The sequence below is a fragment of the Cetorhinus maximus genome, chromosome 11 (genome assembly GCF_964194155.1).
Source record: "Cetorhinus maximus chromosome 11, sCetMax3.hap1.1, whole genome shotgun sequence".
Lineage (NCBI taxonomy): Eukaryota > Metazoa > Chordata > Chondrichthyes > Lamniformes > Cetorhinidae > Cetorhinus > Cetorhinus maximus.
The window spans coordinates 74,348,603-74,373,704 of record NC_135889.1 but is presented as its reverse complement, the minus strand read 5'-3'; the positions used below and the strand labels follow the sequence as shown (position 1 = coordinate 74,373,704).

The window sequence follows — 25,102 nt, the reverse complement described above, 5'->3', positions numbered from 1 at the left end:
CCTTCCACTTGATAATGAGGGAATTAAGATGATGCCAATAAAGGTAAACTGGAAAACATTGAGAGCACGCGAGCACACAGCAGTGGCCAATATTTTAATGAGAAGTCGGAGTTCAGAACAAATATATTCCACTAAAAATTAGGGAACTAGCCAAGAATGAAATGCCATTGATAAATAGGATAATGTTGATTTTAAAGGAAAAGGCATACATAAAGTACAGAAACAATGAAGGACGACAAAAGGGAATATGAGCTTTGGAAATGGCTTGAAATGACAATTTGCAAGGCAAAGAGAATAAAAAGTGAAAGTATAAGAGAACAGAAAAATAGTGAAGTCCTGTACAAACACAAGTAACAAAAGGAGATTTTAAGATAGAGATAGGGAAACCAATGGATGGACAAGATAATCTCATACAAATTGATACTGAAAAAGCAGAGGCACTTAATCTCTTCAAAGAAAATTGTAGCAATCAAAGGGAAAATTACAGCAGTAGAGGAATATTTTAACAGTTTCTGTATTCTCTCCTATCTCCCCTATATGCCCTCTGAGCTCATCTTGTCCAGGAAATCCACTTCCTGTTCCCTCAATCCTATTCCCACTAACAATTGATGACCCAACATCCACCCCTGACCCCATGTTAGCCAATATTGTAAACTGTTCTCTCTCTTCAAGTGTTGTCCATCTCTCCTTAAAATCTACCGTCATCAGCCTTCTCAAAAAAAAAATCCTTGCCCCCACCATCATTGCAAACTTCCATCCCACCTTCAAACCCACCTTTCTTCTCCAAAGTCCTTGAATGTGTTGTCACCTCCCAAATATGTTCCCATCTTTCCTGGAACTCCATGTTTGAATCCCAGTCAGGTACCGCAGTACCAAAACAGCTCTTATCAAAGTCAAAAAATAACATCCTATGTGACAAAGGTAAACCTTTCCTCCTCATCCTGTCTGCAGCCTGTGTCACAGGTAACCCCACCCTACTCCTTCAATGCTTTTTGCCTGTCGTCTAGCCGAATGGGATTGCTCTCACGTGGTTCTGTTATTATTTATCTAATTGTAGCCAGGACATCACATCCAATGGTTTTTCTTCCTGCTCTTGCACCATTTCCTCTGGTGCCCCCCAAGGATCTATCCTTGACCCCTTCCTATTTCTCATCTACATGCTGCCCCTTGGTGATATCAAAGGCATGGCATTAGTTTTCACATGTATGCCGAGGACACCCAGCTCTACCTCATTACTTCTCTCAACTGCCCTGCTAAGTTGCTAAGTTTTCAGACTGCTTATCTGACATCCATATGGGAAGAAATTTGTCCCAATTAAATATTTAAAAGACCAAATGCATTGTTTTCTGTCCCTGCTCCAAACCCTGTTCCCTAGCTACCAACTCCATTCCTCTCCCTGAGATTAAAGTAGTCTGTTGAAAACTTTGGTGACACATTTGATCCTGAGATGACCTAATCTCATACTTGTGTCATCTCCAAGACCACCTCTATTCACCTCTGTAACATCAGCTTCGGAGCTTATCTGCTGCTGAAACCTTCATTACCTCTACACTTGACTATTCCACACGTCCCCGGCTGGTCTCCCACATTCCACCCCTGTAAACTCCCCATCCAAAACTTTGCTGCCCATGTTTTAACTTGCAGCATTCCTTTCCCCCTATCATCGCTGTGCATGTTGAACACTGGCTTCCAGTAAAGCGATATTTTGATTTTAAAATTCTCATCCAGGTTTTCAAACCATCCATAGTCTTCCCTCTCCATCTCCTAATCTCCTCCAATCCACAACCCTCAGATATTCTGTGCTCCTGTGCATTCCCAACCATAATTGCTCCACCACTGATGCCTTCATTTACTTAGGCCCCAAGATCTGGAATTCACTCCCTTCATCTCTCTGCTCTCCAGCTGGCTTGCCTCCTTTAAGACGCTTCTTAAAACCTCTCATTGACCAAGCTTTCACTCATCTGACTTAATATCTCCTTACATGGCTCTGTATCATACTTTGTTTTATAATGTTCTTGTGAAGCACCTTGGGACATTTCATTACGTTAAAGGTGCTATACAAGTTGTTGTTGTAGTTAAGATACAAGATAAACTAGTCAAACTGGAAAAAAATCTCAGGTCCTGATTATTTTGAGTGTATGCAGATGCAAATTAAGCTAGGGAGGAGATAATCAGGCAAGCAGTATCCAAATGTTTACAAAAAATCAATATAAAATGGGAAAATGCCAAAGGACTGGCAAGCAACCAAACCTCAAATTTTCAAAAAAGTTTATAGAAATAATATTTGTTGACAGTCCTCTGGCAATATTATAGGGGGAAAAAGTCAAGTATCCGGATTAGTTCTATAATCAAAATGGGCAAGGGAGAGTGAGGGAGAGAGGTTAAAACACAGTGATATCAACAGACGGGAAGGAACTGATTGATGAGTAGCTGGTGAGTGCATTTTTACCAAGATCAAATCAGGGACAGGTCTTTAACATCGAAACTTACCAGAAATAAAGTTGTCTAATAACTAGAGACATTTCAATTCTTTTGCAATGTTTTAGTGCTCAGTGCAAGTTAATGTGTAGAAGGAAAGTTTACAAAGTGAAGGTAGATACAAATAATTTTGACTAAGATATGACAGAGCAGGTTGTGTGTCTGGGCTGTGACTTGTGGGGGTTTGTGGACAGCGAGGCTGTCCCGAGTAAACACGTCTACAGTATATCTCTGAGACAGAGAGATTCAAGACAGAGTCACTGACTGGAGTGCAAGCTGGAGGTGCTCAGGCACAAGGGAGGGCAGAGGCAACATCTGTATAGTTTGCTACAGACTTCAGTCACATCTTGTGAGCTGCAGGGTCAGAACATGTTTGTCATGATTGATAGAGTGCAGAGTAAAAGGGAGCCCGGTGAGATAAAGAATGAGGATCTACTGAAAAGAGTCATCTAACAAGTAAAATGTACTTGTTACCTGTCAGGATAAGGAAAAAGACTGTTGAAAAGGACAGCCAGAATGCAGACCAGGACACCTTGGATCATGAAGCTGTCAAAGTGGGGGTGGGGGGAGAGAGGAGGTGGGGGGAGAAAGAGGGCTAATGGAACAGTAGTAAGGGATTCAACAATTGGTGGGTGGGGGGGGGAAGAAAAGAGTACCATGTTTTGTAAGCAAAATTGTCATTTACCTGGTACCAGGGAAAGGGTTACCTCGAACTGGCATAAAAAGTTTTGGAGAAGGTGGTGCAGAGGATGCTGTTGCAACATTGGGAAAAGTAGATCCTGTTTGAAGTGTACCAGGAACAAGAAGCTAAACTAAAAAACATGTCCTCAAGGGTTATAACCTCTGCCACTTGGAAATTGACATAGGGATAAGCTGATTAAGGAGGTGAACAGGTGGCTGAAGAAGTGGTGTGGGATTCCATTTCATGCAACATTGAAACCAGTGCCACTGCAATGAGCTCCATCTGAATCGGGCTGGAATCAGGACCTTAGCACAACAATTTTAGTAAGTGAGCTCAGGTGGAAAAAAGTATAGATAATAGTTTGAAAAAAAAAGTACAATAACTATCAGAAACAGCAGTTAAAAGAAAACTAAAATATGTAAGGTAACTCAATCAGATGAGAAATAAGAAATGTGAGAGCAAGACAGTAACGCAGGACAGGTTAGGGCATCTGGCCCAAATAAGCAATTACACAAACCCATGGTTTACAATGAACAAATTTTGCAAATTCAACTTGAAACATGTGGTGATCATTCCTGAGCAGTGGTTGTAAGATGGTCAGGACTGGGAACTACATTACCAGATTACAAGGTCTACAGGAAATGTAAGAGTCACATTTATGTAACACCTTTCATGACCACAGGATGTCCCAAAATGCTTTAAAAGCCAATTTGTGCTGTTTATCGAAGCTTGCAGAGCAGTGTGATAATAACTAGATAATGTTTTTGTGATATTGACGGCTGAAAATTGGTTAGAACACTGGCAATAAATCCACTACTCTTCTTTGAAATAGTGCTATCAGATTTTTAACACCCACCTGAGGGGGAAGAGGGAGCCTTGGGTTAATGTCCATCCAAAAGTAAGCACTTCTGACAGTGCAACCCTCCTAGAGTACTTCACTGGACTGTCAGCCTTGATTTTTGTGCTCAAGACCTGCAGTAGGACTTGAACTCTCAATCTTCAGACTCAAGAGGTGAGAGTGATAAGGGATAATACTGGAGGGGGAATAGTAGTCTTGGTGATTAAGGATAAAATCACTTCAATAGTAAGAAAGGACATTCAAAAAGTAGGCAGGCAGTGGAGATTTTATGGATAAAGTTAGGAAAGCATTTAAGACAGTAGTGGGCATTTTGTATAGGCCCCTGATAGCAACTTTGAAGTGGTAGATTGTTTCAATGCAGAGATCAGACAAGCATATAGCAAGGGTAAAGCAGCTTTCATGGTGGTGGGGGTCTTAATTTTCATATAGATTGAGCTAAGCAGTCTAGCACACACTAAAAAAGATAGTGAATTTTTTCAGTGCGTCCGAGAGAGTTTTCTGCAGCAACATGCCATAGGACAAGGAGGCATGCCATATTAGGTTTAGTAATGAGTAATGGGCAGATTTAGTTAACAGCCTAACAGTGTACAAACATTTATCAAACAGTAATCACAATGAATGAGTTCAATGTCATAAGCAAAAACAGAATTACCTGGAAAAAATCAGCAGGTCTGGCAGCATCGGCGGAGAAGAAATCAGTTAACGTTTCAAGCCTTCATGGCCCTTCGGCAGAACTGAAGCATAGTTAGAAGAAGGGAGATATATAAACTGGTTTAAGGTGGGTGTGGGGGGGAGAGAGACATTGAGGGTGTGGTGATTGTGGAGATGAACAGATAATCAAAAGATGTCACAGACTGAGGGTGTGGTGATTGTGGAGATGAGCAGATAATCAAAAGATGTCACAGACATCTGTGACATCTTTTGATTATCTGCTCATCTCCACAATCACCACACCCTCAATGTCTCTCTCTACCCCCCCCCCCCCCCCCACCACCTTAAACCAGTTTATATATCTCCCTTCTTCTAACTATGCTTCAGTTCTGCCGAAGGGCCATGAAGGCTCGAAACGTTAACTGATTTCTTCTCCGCCGATGCTGGCAGACCTGCTGAGTTTTTCCAGGTAATCTGTTTTTGTTTTGGATTTCCAGCATCCGCAGTAGCTTTTGGCTTTTTGTTTTTATCTTTGAGTTCAATGTCATGTTTGAAAAGGGAGATCTAAAATTTTAGATTTAGATAAGGTCAATTATGAGGAGAGAGAAACTATCCAGAGCATACTTGATAAGTCCGTTAATGGGTAAAATGAACTAAGATTAGTGGATGGTATCAGAAAAATTTAATGTTAATACAGAACTAGAGAGGTAAGGGACAATATTAAACTGAAAGAAAAGGCACACAAAAATGCATAAACCCTGATGTTTGGGAGAGATACAAAGAACAGCGAAGGGTGACAAAACAGCCATGAAAAGGAACCATGAAAAGAAATTTGAAAGGGGTGTAACACTATTTTACTTTTTCACAAACACATTAGGAAAGAGAGTAGCCAGGAGCAATGTGGACCCCTTGAAAACTGATAATGGTGATAGTGACAATGAAAATACAGAAATGGCAGACAGAGAAAGATGAGAGGGGAAAACCAGTGAGTTATAGACCAGTTAGACCAACATTAGTTGTCAGGAAATTACTACAGCCTATAACCGAGGATAGGGCGACTGAACACTGAAAATTTTCAACTGATAAGGGAGCAAGCATGCATTTGTCATGTCTGACAAACCTGATTGAATTTTCTTTTAAAAAACAGGTGGCTATAGTAGATGGGGAATGTCTACATATCTTGTATATGGACTTTCAGAAGGCATGCGATTAAGTTCCTCATAAGACACTATTAGCTAAAGATGACCTTCATGAAATTGAAGGCAAATTCTTAAATTATTTATTCTTTCAAAGGATGTGGGCATTGCTGGCATTGATGGGCATTTATTGCCCATCCCCAATTTCCCTTTAGAAAGTGATGGTGAGCTGCTTTCTTGAATCACAGCAGTCCACGAGGTGTAGGTACACCCACAGTGCTGTTAGGGAGTTCCAGAATTTTGACCCAACGAGAGTTAAGGAATGGCAATGTTGTTCTAAATCGAGATCATGTGGGGCTTGCAGAGAAACTTGCAAGTGGTGGTACTCCCATGCATCTGCTGCCCTTGTCCTTCTAGGTGGTAGAGGTCACTGGTTTGGAAGGTGCTGTCGAAGGAGCCTTGGTGAGTTGCTGCAGTGTAGATGCTACACACTGCTGCCACTGTGCGTCAGTGGGGGAGGGAGTGAATGTTTAATATGGTGGATGGGATGCCAATCAAATGGGCTGCTTGGCCTGGATGGTATCAAGTTTCTTGAGTGTTGTTGGAGCTGCACTCATCCAGGCAAGTGGAGAGTATTCCATCACACTCCTGACTTGCACCTTGCAGATCTTGGACAGGCTTTGTGAAGTCAGGCAGTGAGTTATTCAGAACTCCCAGCCTCTGAACTGCTCTAGCAGTCACACTATTTATATGGCTAGTCCAGTTCAGTTTCTGGTCAAAGGTGTTTACATTGGGGGATTCAGCGATGGTAATGCCAATGAATATCAAGGGGAGATGGTTAGATTCTCTCATTGGATATGGTCATTCTGTAGCACTTGTGTGGCGTGAATGTTACTTCAGCCCAAATCCGAATGTTGTCCAGGTCCTGCTGCATATGAGCATAGAGGGAAGATCACTGATGAAGCAGCAGATGGTTGAGCCTAGGACACTGCACCGAGGAACTCCTTCAGCAATGTTCTGTGACTGAGACGATCGAATTCCAACAATCATAACCGTCATCCTTTGTGCTAGGTATGTCTCCAGTCAGTGGAGTTCCCCCCCACCTCCATTCCCATTGAATTAGGTTTTGCGAGGGCTCCCTGAAACCACACTAAGTCAAATGCAGCCTTGATGTCAAGGGCAGTCACTTTATTGACCTGGGTTAGGAAATTCAGTGTGTCAAGGACAGAGTGGGGATAATGGGCAGGTGCACTAAATGGGTGGTGTGTGACAGGTTTTGTCCACAAAAGGATCTGCACTGGGGCTTTAACTATTCACCTTATTTATTAATGACAAAGATGATGGAATAGAAAGTCACATATCCAAATTTGCCAATGACACAAAGATAGGCATCATTGTAGGCAGTAGAGACAAAAGAATATTGCAAAGTGATATTGGTAGATATGTACGTGAATGGGAAAAACTTCAGCAATGGATTCCCATGTAGGCATCCATAGTGGGCCCAAGAAGGTTTGAGCAGGGCACATGGTAAATGCCAAAAAGCTAGGAACAGTGGAAGTCCAAAGAGACTCAGAGGTCCAGGTACATGGATCATTAAAATGCCATGGAGGGATACAGAAAATATTCAAAAAGGCTAATGGAATACAGGCCTTTATATTAGAGGGCTGAGAAACAAAGGAGTACAGTGATATAAAGGTTTGGTTAAACGCCTGGAGTACTGAGAGATTGCAAAACTAGGGTTGTATTCCCGTTGAATTTAAAAGATCAAAGGGTGATTTGATATTTACTTTCAAGATATTAAGAGGAAATATATAAGATAGATAGAAACATTTTCTGCTGGTTGTGGAGTCTAAGACTAGGGGTTGCAATCTAAAAATTAGAGCAAGATTTTTCAGGAGTGAAATTAGGAAATGCATAAAATCATAGGAGTGAGGAACTCTTGCACAAACAGCAATTTAAGGCAGATCAATGGTTAATTTTAAATCAGAGATTGAAAAATTTGTATTAACCAAAAATACTAAGGGATATGGCATAAAGGCCATATGAAGTTAGGTCACAGATCAGATATGATCTAATTGAATGGTGGAACAAGCTGGAAAGGCTAAATAGCCTACACCTGAACCTATGGGTAATGGGATTAATCCAGTAAACTATATACCAGTTAACTTAATGTCAAATCTAGGAAAGATAACAGAATCTTTATCGCTGATCATATAAAACACCCAGAGACAGAATATAATAGATTTGTTTGCTTATTGAAGGGGATGTTTAATCTAAGAATTCTTTGAAAGGAACAACAGCAGAAAAGAAGTGGGTATAGTAAACATGGGACAAAAACAAAAATACCTGGAAAAACTCAGCAGGTCTGACAGCATCTGCGGAGAGGGATACAGTTGACGTTTCGAGTCTGTATGACCTTTCATCAGAACTAAGACATATAGAAATTTTCTATTTTTCTATATGTTTTAGTCCTGATGAAGAGTCATACAGACTCGAAACGTCAACCATATCCCTCTCCGCAGATGCTGTCAGACCTGCTGAGTTTTTCCAGGTATTTTTGTTTTTGTTCTAGATTTCCAGCATCCGCAGTATTTTGCTTTTATCATAGCAAACATGGGTTTTGACAAGGCCTGCAATAGGGTGCACACAAGAACTTATATTTCTACAGCGCCTTTAATGTAAAAAAAAAGGTCACCAGGCTCTTCACAGGAGCATTTTAAAATAAAATATGACCACATATAGCCACAAAAGGAGATTAGGTCAGATGGCCAAAGGCTTGGTCACAGAGGTAGGTTTTAAATAAGTGTCTTAGAGTAAAGGGGTAGAGAGGCAGAGAGATGTAGGGAAAGAATTCCAGAGTTCAGGCTTTAACAGCTGAAGGCTTGGTCGCCAAAGGTGGAGCAATAAAAATTGGGGATGCTCAGGAGGCCAGAATCAAACGAGCACAGGTATCTTAAAGGTATCTTGAGCTGGAAGGGATTACAGAGGTAGGGAGCCATCATAAGTCAGTGAACATAGGGGAGATAGATGAATGGGACATGGACCGAGTTAAGACGTGAGCAGCAGAGTTTTAGATGACCTCAAGCTAATAAAATGAGACACCAGCCAGGAGTGCATTGGCACAGTCAAGTCTAAGTGTAACGAAGGCATGATTGTGGGTTTCAGCAGCAATGACCTGAGACGGGGGCGAAGTCAGGCCATGTTTGAGGGGTGGAAATAGGTGGTCTTAGTGATGGCTCAAATGGGAGGTTGGAAGCTTATCTCAGGGTCAAGTATGATGCCAAGATTGCGAACAGACTGGATTAGTCTCAGACTGTCGCCAGGGAGAGGGATGGATTTGGCAGCTAGGGAATGGAGTTTGGAGTGGGGATTGAAAGCCATGGCTTCAGTCTTCCCAATATTTAATTGAAGGAAATTCTGTTCATCCAGTACTAGATGCTAGGTAAGCAGTCTGATAACTTAGCAACAATGGGAGAGTCAAGAGAGATAGTGGTGAGGTTGAGCTGGGTGTTGTCATCATGCACGTGAAAACTAACCTTGTGCTTTCCAATGATGTTGCTGAGGGGCAACATGTAGATGGGAAGAGGGAAACAAGGATCAATCTTTGGGGAACAAGGTAATGGCACAGGAGCAGGAAGAGAAGCCATTGCAAGCGATAACCTGGAGACAATTAGATAGATAAGGCTGGAACCAGCTGAAAACAATCCCACCTAGCTGGACGACAGTGGAGGGGATGGTGGAGGTGGATGTGGTGAACCATGTCAAAGGCTGCAGTCAGGATGAGGAAGGAAAGTTTACCTTTGTCACAACCAGGTGGATGTCAGTTTTGACTTTGGCAAGAGCTGCTTCAGTGCTGTGATGGGCAGAAGCCTGATTAGAGAGATTCAAACAGTTCTGGGAAAGGGGGGCACGATTTAGGAGGCAACAGCACGTTCAAGGGCTTTGCAGAGGAAAGGGACTTTGGAGATGGGATGGTAGTTTACAAGGATAATGGAATCAAGGGTTGGTTTTTTGAAGAATGGGTGATGGCCCAGTCCTCAAAAGGAGACACATGAGAGAACTGTTAACAATATCAGCTAAGAGAGGGGGGTAAACTGGGTGGTTGGCAGTTTAGTGGGAATAGGGTCAAGGGAGTAGGAGGTAGGCCTCAGTGCTGAGACAAAGGTCAGGTATCAGAACGATTTGAAATATGGCCACAAAACAGGAAGCAGAGTAGGTGTTAAGAGAAGTTTCATATTCCTTGGGCTGGCAGAAATTGGGATGTGACATCCCAAAAAGGATGTATGCTGGGACTACTGTTTACCATAACTGGAGTTATGGTATTAGAATTTCCAAATTGGTGGATATATTTAATAATATGGAATGCTTCACCAAAATACAAGATAACAGAAACAAGCTTTTATAGTAGGTGGTTAAATGCTAGATTCAGAGATGTGTGAGGTGGCTCATTTTGGTAAGAGTGATAAGGCGGCCACTATTCCTTCAAAGTCAAGAAATTCAACGGATAAGAGGAGCAAAGATCTGGGAATACTGATTGCCATTATCAGCTTACGGTTCATTTGAGTGAAAACAGTGCACCAGGTCAGACCACACGCAGTAAATGTTTTGTTGCAATTTTGCAAGGAGAGCCTCAAAAAGGTGTTTGGTCCCATTTTACATATGCAATGGGCCTGTTTCAGGTGAGAGACCAGGATGGTTCTTTATTTGTGTCTCGCAATGTCAGGCAGGCAACGTGGGTGCCAGCCACCGCCTTGGTGCCTCTTTTACACCTGTAAAATGGCTGTGGTGTCAATCAATTTCTTGGTTTGGTCTCCATACTGCAAAAAGTACCTCAATAGAGAAAGGACAGAAAGGTAAAGTAGTAATAATACATTGTACACACCAGCAATTAGGTATTGCTGGTGTGTACACCAGTATTAGAGTTTGGTACATTCAAATCTTATGACACATTTGAGTATTGCTGAAAAAGAGACATGCCAAAGTTTTTTGATGTATTCGAAGGCATTCATCAGGACAGATGTAAGAATGCCAAATTTCAAAGAGAGCTCAAATTAACACTGAGAAAACTGTGCTAATTGGTTGGCAAGCCGACTCCGATTGGTCAAGGCACTGCCGTGGAGAATGCAACAGGGAACTATTGCCCCACATACTTTTGTTTAAGAAAAACTCATTGCCTGGACATATTCCTTTGTCTGCAGAGGACCAGTCCCTGTGAATAGTAGCTTCTCGCAAGCATACGTGAGCCACATTGCGAGCCCAACTGATGATCTTATATTGGTTGGTAGTACAATTCTTAGCACACTTGGGCTTATTCAGCAAGTGCTGTCCAATCACAATCACATCTAATGTTAGACATTGGCCCAAATCCTGTACTCTCCGGATCGTTGGAGACCAGGTGAATGACTGAGATCTATGAGGGGGCCCCGCAGCAGTCCTGATGTGTTGATCTAAGTGGAGTTGCCAGGGAGTTTCAACTTCCGATAGGGAATTTCCCAGTTCCCTTGGGCCCTGCGCACTTGTATCTACCACAGAGTCTGAGTTTGGACAGTTCTATGGATACCTGGATAGATACCAAGGAAATGTTAGATAGAAAAAAAGTCTAATTCCTGGGTAATTACACAACTGACCCCTTAGTCAGTGACCGCCCCCCACAACCCGCATTTCCCTCCCCACCCTCGTCCCCCCCACAACCCCTCCAGCCACCCCACACTCGGCTCACCCAACCTACTCATTCATCCATCCAATCTTACATTCACCCATTCACTAACTTTCAAGCTGGATACGTAAACTTACCATATAGCAGCTAGTGCCATAAAAAAGGGGCATGTCCCATCTTCCCCCCAACTCTACAGTGCTGCAACAGGGCCCAAGAGGGATGCTATGCTCAGCATTTCTGATGAAGCTGGGCTCGGAAGACCCGGCAAGAAACATGGAGCATTGTTGGGGTGGAGGAAAGATCAAGCAAAGCGACAATCCGATGATGATTGCCACTCCTCAGAAGATCTGGGCCATTATATTCTGAGTTTTGCAAGCATGAGCTGGCAGAGAGCGGTCAGTACTCTGCATTCTTACGAACAGCTAAAGGAATGTACTGTTTGATATGATCCACCAGTCGTTTGTATATACCTGGCATCACAGTGGCACTTAAATTCATATACCACATTACTCATTTGTGTGGTAGGCAGAATGTCTTTTTGGCTTGATGGCAGCATTGTTAGTGGAATATACCACTCATATTGCTACTGCATAGTAGCAGCATGAAACTGTTAGCTTTACTTGTTGCTCAAGTTTTGCAGATACCTTGCAGGGTATTTTGGAGGTAGACTGGGTGATTTTCAGGTCTGAAAGAGGCAGCTTGAGGCCCATTCGTATGAAAAATACACAGCAAAACAATGATCTGATCGGGGCAGCTATTATCCCACGGAACAAAAACAAAAATACCTGTTAAAACTCAGCAGGTCTGACACCATCTGCGGAGAGGGATACAGTTGACGTTTTGAGTCTGTCTGACCCTTCATCAGAACTAAATTAGTTTTGATGGAGGGTCATAGGGACTCGAAACGTCAACTGTATCCCTCTCTGTAGATGCTGTCAGACCTGCTGAGTTTTTCCAGGTATTTTTGTTCTAGATTTCCAGCATCCGCTGTATTTTGCTATTATCCCACAGGATTGCTTTGATGCGCCCATTTTGGTGTCAAGCTTGCATGATGAGCAAATGGCTTGAGGCCCTAATTAGGAGATTGTCAATAAGGCTAATGTGCAGCAAGGGTGGGTTACCGCTTGCATATTTCCAATATGTAATGATACGTATGCCATATTTGAATCTGCAGCTGTTTGCAAAAATCTCCTCACACACTTAATGTGTTCCACCCACACTCAAATTCACCTTGGAAATGGAGTCCAATGAGCTCCCTTTCCTCAACTCACTAGTTGAGAATTCCACCAATGGATTCTCTGTCTACTGCAAGCCTCCCTTCACTGGTCAATATATGCACTGGGATTCCTACAGTTGCACACACTATAAGATTGGCCCTATTGGCAATCTCAAGTAAGCCAAGCCATTTGCTCACTGTGCAAAGCTGGATGCCGCAATAGGGTGCAAAGCTATTCTGCTGGATAATGGCTATCCAGATCAGATCACTGCTCACTGTGTATTGCGCACTCTCACAAAAGCGCCTCAAGTGCCATTTTCAGACCTGAAAAATGCCCACTCTGCCTTACTCTGGAATGGTAAGGTATCTCCAAAAATTGAACAACAGGTGAAGCTAGCAGTTTCACGCTGCCACTATGCATAGCAGCACGAGCAGTATTTTTCACAAACAGGATGCTGCTGTCAAGCCAAAAAGATGTTCTGCCTACCACACAAATGAATAATGTGGCATATTAAATTTCAGTGCTGGTGCAATGCCAGTTATGTAGACTGTACGTCCCAACAACTGGCAGATGCTATCAAACATCATATCCTTCGGTTGTTCACAATAGGCAAGTGTACTGACTGTGCTCAACCAGTCCATGCTTGCAAACTTAATACAAAGGTCTAACGTGAGATGCGAATCCATAATTTTACAGCACGTGCTGAATAATCCCAAGTCTGCTAAGAGTTACACTAACAATTCAAGGTCATCAGTCAGGCTCACAATGTGGCTCATTTATGCTTGCTGGAAGTTACATATATTCATATGCCAGGACCTGTTCTCTACAGACAAAAAGAATATGTCCAGGCACTGTGCCTTTTTTTTTTGAATTAAACAAAAACATGAGACACAATTGAGACAATTGTTCCCTAGTACATTCTCCTAGTGGCAACACCTCTACCAGAGTTTTCTTGTGCAGTATAAATTGTTGCTCCCTTTGAAATTTGGCACTCCTTCATCCGTCCTGATTGCAAGATGAAAAAGCTTCGACTTCACGTCTCTTTTCCAGCTATACTCAAGTTCTGTGCTACCCAAGCAACTAGAAATCACACTACATAAATTCAGGAATGATGGAAAGTTCTGTGGAGGTACCAGAAGCACTGGGACTATTTTTACTGAAACAGAGGAAGGCAAGAGATTTAATAGTTTTAAAGACTCCTTTACCTGGTTGGAGAGCTATGACAACATAAAAGACGACGACCATTTCGCCCCTTGAGCCTGCTCTACTATTTAATAAGATCATGGCTGATCTTATTGTGGCCTTAACTCCAATTTCCTGCCTGCTCCCCTAACCTTTGTTTCCCTTGTAGATCAAAAATCTGTCTCAGTTAGCCTTGAATATATCCAATAACCTAGCCTCCATTGCTCACTGAGGAAGATAACTCCAAACACTAACAACCCTCAGAAGAAATTCCTCCTTTTCTGTCTTAAATGGGAGACCCCTTTATTTTGAAACTGGGCCCCCTAGTTCTAGAATCCCTGAGGGGAATCATCTTCTCAGCTTCTACCCTGTCACACCTTTTCATAATCAATGTTTCAATAAGATCAACTCTCATTTTTCTAAACTCCAATGAGTATAGGCTCAATCTTTCCCATAATACAACCCCTTCATCCTAGGAATCAGGATTGTTCTGGTCTGTATTGCTCAGCTACTAGCTGGATAAACTTATTTTACACCAGGGAAGGTGCATAAATTTTTTTCTAGAAGTAAATTTCTGAATCTGTCTCACCCCCTTCAATATTCACCATGGGTAGTGTCCACATTGGGATGCCACTTTAGCTGCACTTTCATAATGAAATTGAAATTTGGCAAGTCTTTTTCTAACCTCGGTCCTCCCATAATCTGCTGCTCTTTGTACTCAGCGGACAGCTGAGTCTTGATGCTGACAGCAGCCTTATCCTGAGGTTAACCACTATTGTGGTATTAAATAAAAAGCTGACATTAAAGGTGAGCTTTCCCCTCAGATGAGTACTTGAGCATAATATTGTATGGTCTCACCAGTGCAGTGTTCTTTTAGCACAACCAAAGCCATTCTCTGAACAATTTAAAAAACGAATTAATTCAACTTTGAAATCAAAGAAATATCAAATCTACTGCAACATCATGGCTAGAAATCAGACTCCAATTTGACAGCAATGTGACTACATCCTCAGAGTTTTTGATATTTACAAAACTAAACAGTAAAACAAATGTTAGAATCTGAATAGGCAGCAGGTGTGAAATTTATCAAGAGGCAATTTACAACACCGACTGAAAAACACTTCCCTGGGGATGACATGTTACCTTGTTCTTCCATGTATGTGACAGGACTGCACCACATGGGGTTTAGTAAGCTAGCATTTGATTTTTTTTTCCATGAGGAAAGAATAAGTGTTGCTCCCTTCAATATTCAATTTATTTTAAAGGCAATGATTCAGACAATAACTCAATTACTTTAGAATACAAGGTCCATGAAATAAACAATACTCCCATGGCATTTATATATACTCTACTGCTTGTGCAAAGTTGCAGTATTTGAATTACTAGGGAATTTATTTTTTTTTAAAGTTTGAACTAGTGGGATTAGCAACATAGGGCAAAGGGTACAGAAGAGTCAATCACAGGAATGAGGAACATGGGTGGGGTTGTAGTTGGGAGAAGAGAAAATAATTAAGGTTTCAGGGCATTTTTGAGGTAAGGTTAAGCAAATTAAAGATAAGGGTTTTAAACACGAGACATGGGCCTACTTTGGGTCCCCATCTATAACGACAGGTCAGACAAGTTGATGCATTGAGGATGGTGGTGGAGCGGCAGAGTTGGGCATCCGCCATATGTGCAGAAACTGACCCTGTATCTGTAATGTCACTTCAGGATAACATGCAGATGAGGCAATTGTGGGTGGTGAGACACAGAAGGACCAATCCTTGGGAACTTGAGGTGAATCTCCAGGGTCAAAGAAAGATTTTGCTGAATCTGCTCTGGTTAATTTCAGGTCTTTCTTAGAAATCAGTGGAAATAGGGAGATAAAATCCTTGGGGAGAATTTACTTCAGAGCGTGCAACTGATCTTTATACCAGAGGTTGGTTGTTTCTACTTCCCACACAAACAACTTATGGGGTGAATGTCCACTGCTACAACTCCTATCCTAACTGATCCAGGTAATTTCGTCCTTCAGACACATCCAGAGTCTCTCAATCCTCACATTTATTTGTATAGCTGTTTCTGTCTAGCCAGTGAGGCACCTCTTTATAGTCAGCTAGGAACACACATGCTGTCATTTTATCATCTTGCAACCTTCGTATGAGGTGTACAACATCAGATGATAGTTGGCGTAACTTCAAGTTTTGATTAAGTTTACCATGTTTAACTTTTTTTTTGGCACTTACGCTTTTGGAATGACAGATTGCAAAAAAGTTATTTTGCAAGGAATTTCTGTGGATGCAAAAATCTTCAAAAGTTTCACATTTATTCCTCCATTCATTTTCATCTATTTTCTCCCATAAATTCCTGTTCAAATTCCTACAGTTGAATGTACACTCACCACGAGGCTATCCTTGGGAAGTCACCAATAAAATCCTCCACAACTATGATCATTATACTTCTTGACCTATCTTATGGAGCTTTTTACTTTATCCCCCTCCACTTCATCAGTACTGTCCTTGAGTAGTGTCTACTCCTATTTGCCCCAATACAAACAGCACATCGTAGCTTTTTTTCCCTAAACTCTTCAGGGTCATTACTGGGATGCCCCATGGGATCCATTCTTAGCCTCTCCCTCATGTAAACACTGACTTCATGACATTACCAATACACATGGTGGGATGCACTTCCACGTATGTGCCTTTGATACTCAGTTCTACTTCTCCACCACTTCCCTTGACCATAAAATCATCTCCCGTGCTTTTGGACTCATTTTGGAATCAACAGTTGAAAAATCAGAACTAACATCATTAGGACAGAGGAGATTAAGGTGCAATTTGAGAGAGGTGTTTAAAATTGTGAATAGATGTGGCATTGTAGATAGAAACAAACCACTTCCAGTGTTGAAGGGTGTGGAATAAGAGGGCATTGATAAAAGAACGAATGCAAAAGATTAAGGACAGAGAGGAAAAATCCTTTTCTTTAAGAAGAAAAGTTGCAAAATTGTGGAATTCACAAGCCGAGTAAATGATCCAAGATTACATTGGTAATTGAAGGCAGGGAGAATAAAAGGGAGCAGAACATGGGATTAGGATTACTGTGCATGTGAAGGATGACCATCAACATGAACTGATTGGGCTAAAAGAATTACAACACAGTCAATGTAATTAAATTGTGGATGAGCCAGAATTCAACAATACAAGAATGAAGCTATTGTCTTGCTCATTTTCCAAAATCTTTGCACCTCTACCACAGACACCATACTCCTCTCTGCTGCACACTCAGGTCAAACCAGGTTGCACATAACCTCAGCAGTGTTTGACCAACAGCTGAACTTCAAACTACATACCCCATCACCAAAGACCACCTTCTACCTCTGCCACATTGCTCGGCTCCTCTCCCACTGATGTCAAAATCATCACCCATGTCTGTTGTCTCTAAATTCAGGATTTGGAAATTACAAAGCCGTAGCTACCAGCCATAATGTCAAAATCATCAAGGCTTTGTCACTAGCATCCTCTTCCACACTAAGCTCCACATGATCGTCACATCAATCTTCACTAGCCTATATTGGCTCCCCAAATGGATTGATTTTAGAATATTCATGTATAATTACTTCTTGTAACTTGTATGGGCAGATCTGGAAGAACCATATATATTCATGTAAGAGTCAAATTTGAGATTCTGCTTTTATAGGGAAAAAGTCAAGGGGTTAATTTATATACAGGTATTGTTTTGAGGGGCTTACTTTCACTAAAACTCACCCACCCGGCACACCTAACATGGCTCTCAAAAGAATGCTGAAGGTAACAGGGGTAAGTGGCACCCCAAACCAGTTATTTATTGTTGCCCTCACTTTGTGTTTTTATTAAGGAGTCTCCCCCACCCCTAGGAGAGGCTTTGGCTGGGCCTGTGGCCTTAATGCTGCTTGGGGGCCAGGGGTAGGGAAAGAAAGATAGATGTAAACTACTCATTTAGAACCTCAGCCATGCCCTCCGTCTCCACAAGATCATCTTTGTTTTGGCCCCAATGACTCCACCTTTCCTTTGACTATCTTTAGAATTAACTGGGTATTTCCAAAGAGATCGCACAGACAACAGGATGTATCATTTATGATTCTCTATGCGTTTATCTACGATTCCTGTATGGCGCCTCTATTCTATTTGTTCTCCAGCCTGGCTGGATCTGCTGTATATCACCCCGCTCCCTGTTCCATCCTTTATGACGGAGTTTTGAGCTGCCTTGGTCCTAAACTTTGAAACTTCTGAAATTGGAAAGAAGAAAAAAAATATTTATTCCAATAAATGAGGGCGACAGTAAAAAAAAAACATTTCAAGATTTCTACTTTTGTATTTGGTAAATGGAGAACAAAGCACTTGCAGATTCTCCCCCCACCCCCAACAACTCTCTCTAAAGCATTTGAGGTGTTAAAAAAACCAAAGATTATTCATAAGCCAATGTTCTTTTGGTCTCTGCTACCGGTCATCACATTAGCAATTATGAACTCATTAAATGAGGAAGTACCGGTACAAATCAAATGGTGGGAGAATAAGGATTTTTAAACTGGAGAAAAGAGCAAAGGCCGAAGTGAAGTGATTTAGTAGATTGAGCATTGCAGATCCACATGGCGATCAGAGAGCCATAGGTGACAGAGTTGGCAGTTTAAAAGTATTGCTGTAAGCAATTTGGGAGAAGAGAGCTTTTTCAGGGCTGAATGTAGAAGGAAGGTGGAGGATGCAGCAAGCGGTAAGGGATATAAGGAAGTGATCAGTTACCCTCATCTGTGATTGAGGCAGTGGCTATAAGAGACATGAGATGGCAAGGTCGAGAGGATGACCATAAATAATTTTTAAGCAAGTTTTTCTTTTCCTTGCCTTATTTTGTGTCCATACACGTTAAGAAAGCAAAGTGATTTTAAGGGGCTGCAATTTATAATAGTTATCAGAGTGATGCTAATTTAACAGAAAAGCGTGCATAAATACAAAATGGGGTGACTTCAATTTTTTTTATTGGGACTATTTTTAAGTGACTGCATATTATAGCCTATGCAAACAGTAGCATATTCCTAGAATTTTATTAGTCTCTCACCTTCGCAGGAACTATTAGGAAGTTTGAGATGTTAACTACAGATGGAAAATTAAATACCAGCAGAAGCAGTTCAGATTACATGCCATTTATCTATCAAAATAAACTTTTGCCTGAAAAGTGTTGTACTTTTTATCATCACAAAACAGACCTGCAAGGCTGTCTGGTCGTGGTGGAACCATCCTCTCATAGATTTCTGGTGACTGGAGACAATAAAAATCAGTATCAATGGCATGGGATCTTTGTAGTGGTGCTGTCATACGTTGAGGGACAGCAGTCATAGTGGAGCGTGCAGGAGATGACGACCCAGTTTGAGCTTGGGGTGGAGAGTTTACTCTTGTTTGTGCAGCTGCTAAGGTGAGAGGCGAACCCAGTCTCAATGAAGAGCCCAAAGTCTGGTATGGAGAGGTGGCTCTGCTGGAGTTAGTGGGTTGTCTTGTAACAGAACCAATTCGTCTAATTGTAGCTGGTGATGTAGATCTCTGTGCAGTATGTGGAGAGCCTGCTCTCTGGGCTGGCAATGTTGAAGACAAATACACTGTAGAGTTACTGGACCGAGGTTCAGTTAATGCTGGTGACCCATAAGCACTCCCTAGAGATGTTCTCAATGATCCCCTCGATGGTGACATTCCAGTACCATAAGCTGGCGATTGCGTTCTAGATGGAACTGAACTAACTCTTCTCATTGCCCTATTGGCTGTAGCAGCAACATTCATTGGGCCCTGTTCAAAAAAAATGCCAAATGAATTGACAACATTTCAAGGAGATAAAGATGAGCACATACACATTACACCTGATTAAAAAGCACTTTTACTTCACAAAAAACTCTACTCAATATATCCTCCGTGTCTTCTCCTTGATAAGGCGAAATGTCATCTGTGGACAAATCTATAGATGCCATCAATCCCACACTGTGCAAAACTTGTCTCCAATCAAACTGAGCAATGTAGGGAAGTGCTCCTTTGTCAGTTTCCCCGTATTATAGCCCAGATAGCTGGTCAAGATTGGCAGTTCATCTTCATGGAGGTGGCATTAGATAATTATTACACAAATCTTCATGAACTACATTGGACACACAGCAGAATACTTTTTTTTTAAACTCACCGAGATGTGGGCTTCGCTGGTTGGGCAAGCATTTATTGTCCATCCCTAGTTGCCCTCGAGAAGGTGGCAGTGAACTGCCTTTTTGAACCACTGCAGTTCAGGTGCTGTAGGTACACCCACAGTGCTGTTGGGAAGGGAGTTCCAGAATTTTGACCCAGCAATAGTGAAGGAACAGCAATAAATGTCAAAGTCAGGATGATGAGAGACTAGGAGAGGAACTTCCAGGTGGTGGTGTTCCCATTTATCTGCTACCCTCATCCTTCTAGATGGTAGTGGTCATGGGTTTGGAAGGTGTTGTCTAAGGAGCCTTGGCGAAGTCCTGCAGTGCATCTTGTAGATGACACACACTGCTGCTATTGTGCGTCGGTGGCGGAGAGTGAATGTTTGTGGATGTGGTGCCAATCAAGCCGGCTGCTTTGTCCTGGACGTTGTCAAGCTTCTTGAGTGTTTTGGGAGCTGCACTCATCCAAGCAAGTGGGAAGTATTCCATCACACTCCTGACTTGTGCCTTGTAGATGGTGGACAGGTTTTGGGGAGTCTGGTGGTGAGTTACGCACCACAGGATTCCTAGCCTCTGACCTGCTCTTGTAGCCACAATATTTATATGGCTAGTCCAGTTCAGCTTCTGGTCAATGGTATCCCCCATTGACTGTGAAAGTCTGCTTTCTCAAACCATCAAAGTAAAATACGGAGCACATAAATGTAGTCAGCTGCTGCAAGTATAAACACTAATAAAAAACGTCAAAAAAGATACATGAATTTAAAAGAACAAAACAAAAATAAGTGCAGCATGTGGAAGCAGGTGCCACAAAATGACACTGGGACAAGTTCAACTCCCAAATCTGCTACATTTCCAATCACATCTGCACTGCTACAGGGAGACACCTACTGGAGATGAAGCACCTCATCATCGGATGGGAAGACTAGAAATGTGGGCTGGTGTTCCCAACAATGGTTCTACAGCAACAATGGTATGCAATCTGGAAGCAGGTGTGCCCTTGCTCAGAGGCAGGGAGACTGAAAGTCAAGGATTAAATGAACACACCCTCACACCACCCCTCTCCCTCCTCCCGGTCTGAGGGATGGCAGACAGGCCCAGGGTAATTATAGGTCAAAAGGAGGCCCATGTTATGTTAGTGAGGCCATGATAATGAGCTGTTAAAAGTAAAGCAATGGAGGTCTCCATTGTTTATCTCGAGGGGTTTGTCTGTGAGCGTTTATATCATTCATTTAATTTCCCCAGAACAAGAAGGTTGAAGGCCATTGATAAATAAGTTAAGGTATTTCTTTACTTTACATATCAATGGACAGGTTTAAAGTTAAAGATAATTAATTTGTATTTTCTGAGAGCAGGCTATGTATGGCACATAGCCATGGAGATGGGCTATGGGGTATAGGAAGCTTTTTTTTTGTTTTGGAATATCTGTGCTGGAGTAGTCTGCCTGGCAGCAGCATGGAAAAGGCAAAGGCAGAGAGGATCTACCAGCAACCAGAATATGGAGCAGAGGGCCATCAGGAACCAAGGGTGTTTCTGATTTGGAGTCACTATGCAAGGATGCAAGTGAGGCCCATGCTCAGGCTGGGGAATTCAAATTTAGTGAGGTGTTGAAATGGGTTAAAGGATTTGCCTAGCTGGATGCTACTAGGAGAATCCCCAGGAAGCCCCTCACCCTGGATGATAAATGGTAAAAAAAAAAAGAGAAAACCACAGCGAATCCCTGGGAGCTGGACACACTGATCTGGGTCCAGGAGAATTGAATCGAAACTCAAGAATATATTTTTCTTTAAAATGGGATCTGCGGTTGAAATTTAAAGTACAAAGGGGAGTGTTCCATACAGAATTTTTTGGCTTAAAGTACGAGTGTTTATGAGATATAGCGTTAAGCTAATAGTGCTTGTTCTTTTTTTGTTAGTTTCATTAAAACGTGAAATCGTGTGTAGTCTTTTCAGTTCATAACCAGGAATTTGAAATTATTTTTGAAAGTTGCCAATCTCCACGGAGATTGTAACAGTACTCGAGTACAAAATCATACCTGCATTAAATCAACATTCAGCTGCAATTTCACATGACAATTTTCAAAGCTTTCAATAATCTTGATTAAAATTGCCAATTTAACAGAATTGCCAATGTTCATTTCATACACAATTCATTATTCACTTTTGCATTTAATATACAAAAATTAGCTGGAGATAGTTTTAAACAATTTCTGTAACTTTTTGGAACCAAAAATCCACAGGCTTTTCAGGATGCTCCCACTATTACATTGATTGGAAATAAGGCAGAATTCATGCAAATTAGTCCAGAACATGGATGTGTCAGGACTTTCCCTGAGCTGTCACTTTCTGTGGGGGTTTGAGGTGGACTATGTCTGTTCCAAACATGCCCTCCTACATCAGAAGTGGCATGGTAAGGGAGGGGACTCCCAGGTCTGGACTTTGCTCAGCCCTAGCCTGGGATGTGCCAATGGCCGTTATGCCCAGTCAGACTGACAGACAGACAGACATACTCCTAATTAGTAAGTTTTATCCTGTGGACTGGAATAATAAAGATCCTGAAAACCAAAAGGCAAGAATCAATGGTTATAACTCAGCCTAAAAGGCTGCTGGGCCTGGGGGTTTTGGGACACCAGAGGGGGGGATATTTTTTTTAAAAATTTTCACCCCTTGCTACAGCAGGTACCCAATGTGCCCCTAGTGGAGAGGGCACCCATCAGATATATTTAAAATGTGGAATTGCTCTGAAACCTTACATATTTTGGTAGAAGTTAATGAGGAGCAGATCCTAGTGCATATGCCACAGAATCAATGACTTGTGGATAGACTTGTCCATACTGTTTATAATACCGGCAGTATAGAAGAGGCTAAGGTGGTGCTTTGGAAAAAGTCTTAATTTAAGCCATCATTCCTTAAAACAGTACCTGACCAACAGTCTGTCCCTCTGGCCTAGAATTTCGCACTAGGTGATTACTGTTGGTGCTGCTCTGAACAGGTTCCTGTAGGTTTCTTGGGTTAGTCTTGATCAAGTGCTGGCTGCTGTAATAACTGCCCGCCTCCTGGTAGCCACTATCAGAATAGGAGTTCATTTGTGTTGAGCTTCGTGAGTTTCCAATAGAACCTGCACAGTTGAAGCAGAAGCAGAAAAGTATAACTGGTCATAGTACAAATGATTTTAGGAAAAAGTTAATTTTTTTTTATATAACAAAGACTTTTCAAAACACAGGATCTGAAAAAGTTGGTATTCGTACTTAAAATTCATATACAACAGACCTTCATTTTCATGAACAGAAGTTTGTTCAGGTGCAAGAGTTGGCAACTGTTCACGACCAGCTTCGATATTAAAGGACTGGGGATGAGTGTTTTCAGAAACTCTACGTCTATTAATTCCTCCTACTGGTTCATCTGTAAGAAGAGTTGTGTGCTTTAGGACTCATTTTAAGCTGAAAGCTTTCAATAAGATTAGTGCTTTTCTGTAAAAGTTAATTTGAGTTACTTTTCTTGATCAGAAATTATTAGCTTGGAATTTGTTAATTACATTTCAGACTGCATCCTCTAACATAGATCTACTGAGTTGCATTTGCATTTGCTGTAAATTCTATGTAATGTTCAGATTAATACACTAATTCAAACTAGGAAATCATTGAAACAGAGCCCCCTCTCCTTGGCCAATCCATTTCAGATGGAGAGGAACATGCTCGGAAATCCCCGTGGGTTTTCTGAGTGGCCTGCAGCAGTCCCTTTGAGGACCACTAAGGCTATTTAAAGCATAGTTTCCACAGTCAGAGCACATGCTTTACTCAGCGGAAGACTGAGATTAAACCAAATTCCTACACGTGACATAGGTCCCCAATTTAATTATTTTAGTGAGGCTCCTGTCAGGGTCATATTCACAAATCCATTGAAGGTGGCAGGGAAAGTTGATAAGGTTTAAGAGTGTGTATGGGATACCTGGCTTTATAAATAGGGGCATTGAATACCATGACAAAGAAATCATGCTAAACTTGTATAAAATTGCTGGATACACCTCAACTGAAATAGCGTGTCCAATTCTGGGGAACACTACTTAGGAACATTTTAAGGGCCTTGGAAAGGGTACAGAGAAGGTTTACCAAGCAGCTGAGTTGTTATCTAGACAGACAGCAGAAGGTGGGATTGTTCTAGCTTAATAGCTTGAGAGACCTAACAAGGGTATTCAATATTATGAATGGTGTGGGAGAAACTATTTCCTCTGGCAAGTGGGTCAATAACCAGTAGTCAGAGATTTCAAATAATTGGTAAGAGAACCATGGGGTTCAGGGCAGGTGTTTGGGTATGAGAATTATTTCATTTGTCTTGGATGATCTGGAAAATACTTCCAGAAAAGGGTATGGAATCAGATTTAATAGGAACTTTCAAAAACAGCAAATAGATGAGGTATGGGATTAAAGTGGACATTTTCGAAGAGCCAGCACAGGCATGAAAGCCTGTTCTGTTTTAAGCTGTAAGGTTCTGCAATCACTCTTTTGATTTGAGATCTGCAGCTCTGGGTGCACATTATTGATTTGTGGGTTGGGAAATCTTGGATGGATCAGAAAACATGGGAATTGTCAGGGTTTGGATTTAACACCCGAAAGATGAAAATAAAGTGGCTGCATATAGATTTTGAATATCACTGTTGAAATAGGTAACACTAAAACAGTTTATTAAAATAGTAAACTGTCAAATAAATTGCAAAACATTAACTGCGTGAAAGAAGATTCAATTCACCTTCTACACACAAAATTACCATTATTTTTTTTAACTAAAGATTTTATCAAAAGAACATTTCACTTTTTCTCTTCCAAGAGTCCAATTCGCTTAAAGCACCACAGCTGAACCGAAACACACTTGCCAGAACAGGCCTTTGTTAACACATAACCAGGGGTGGGGTGGAAGGCCAAGAGAACTGTGATTTTTGATTACATAGCAGAGGGCAAGCCAAATGACACTGAATTAACTCGTGCATAGATAGTCTGTACTTTTACAAATCAGGAAGCTTAAATGTTCCACATCAATCAGAATTTTTATAAATTCATTTCATGGACAAGCTCAATACAA

General features: G+C 41.6%; 1 protein-coding gene across 2 annotated transcripts in view; it reads right to left on the bottom strand.

Annotated features, from left to right (window-relative positions):
- The window catches only part of pkp4 (plakophilin 4), a 181,508-nt gene that overhangs the window by 88,244 nt on the left and 68,162 nt on the right, over window positions 1–25,102 (bottom strand). For both annotated transcript variants that reach the window (XM_078552220.1, XM_078552221.1), the window contains exons 5-7: window positions 23,297–23,428; window positions 22,948–23,144; window positions 19,077–19,647 (exon numbers count right to left, since the gene is read on the bottom strand). In XM_078552220.1, coding sequence (XP_078408346.1) covers window positions 19,077–19,647; window positions 22,948–23,144; window positions 23,297–23,428 — 900 coding nt within the window. The remainder of the gene's footprint in view (window positions 1–19,076; window positions 19,648–22,947; window positions 23,145–23,296; window positions 23,429–25,102) is intronic.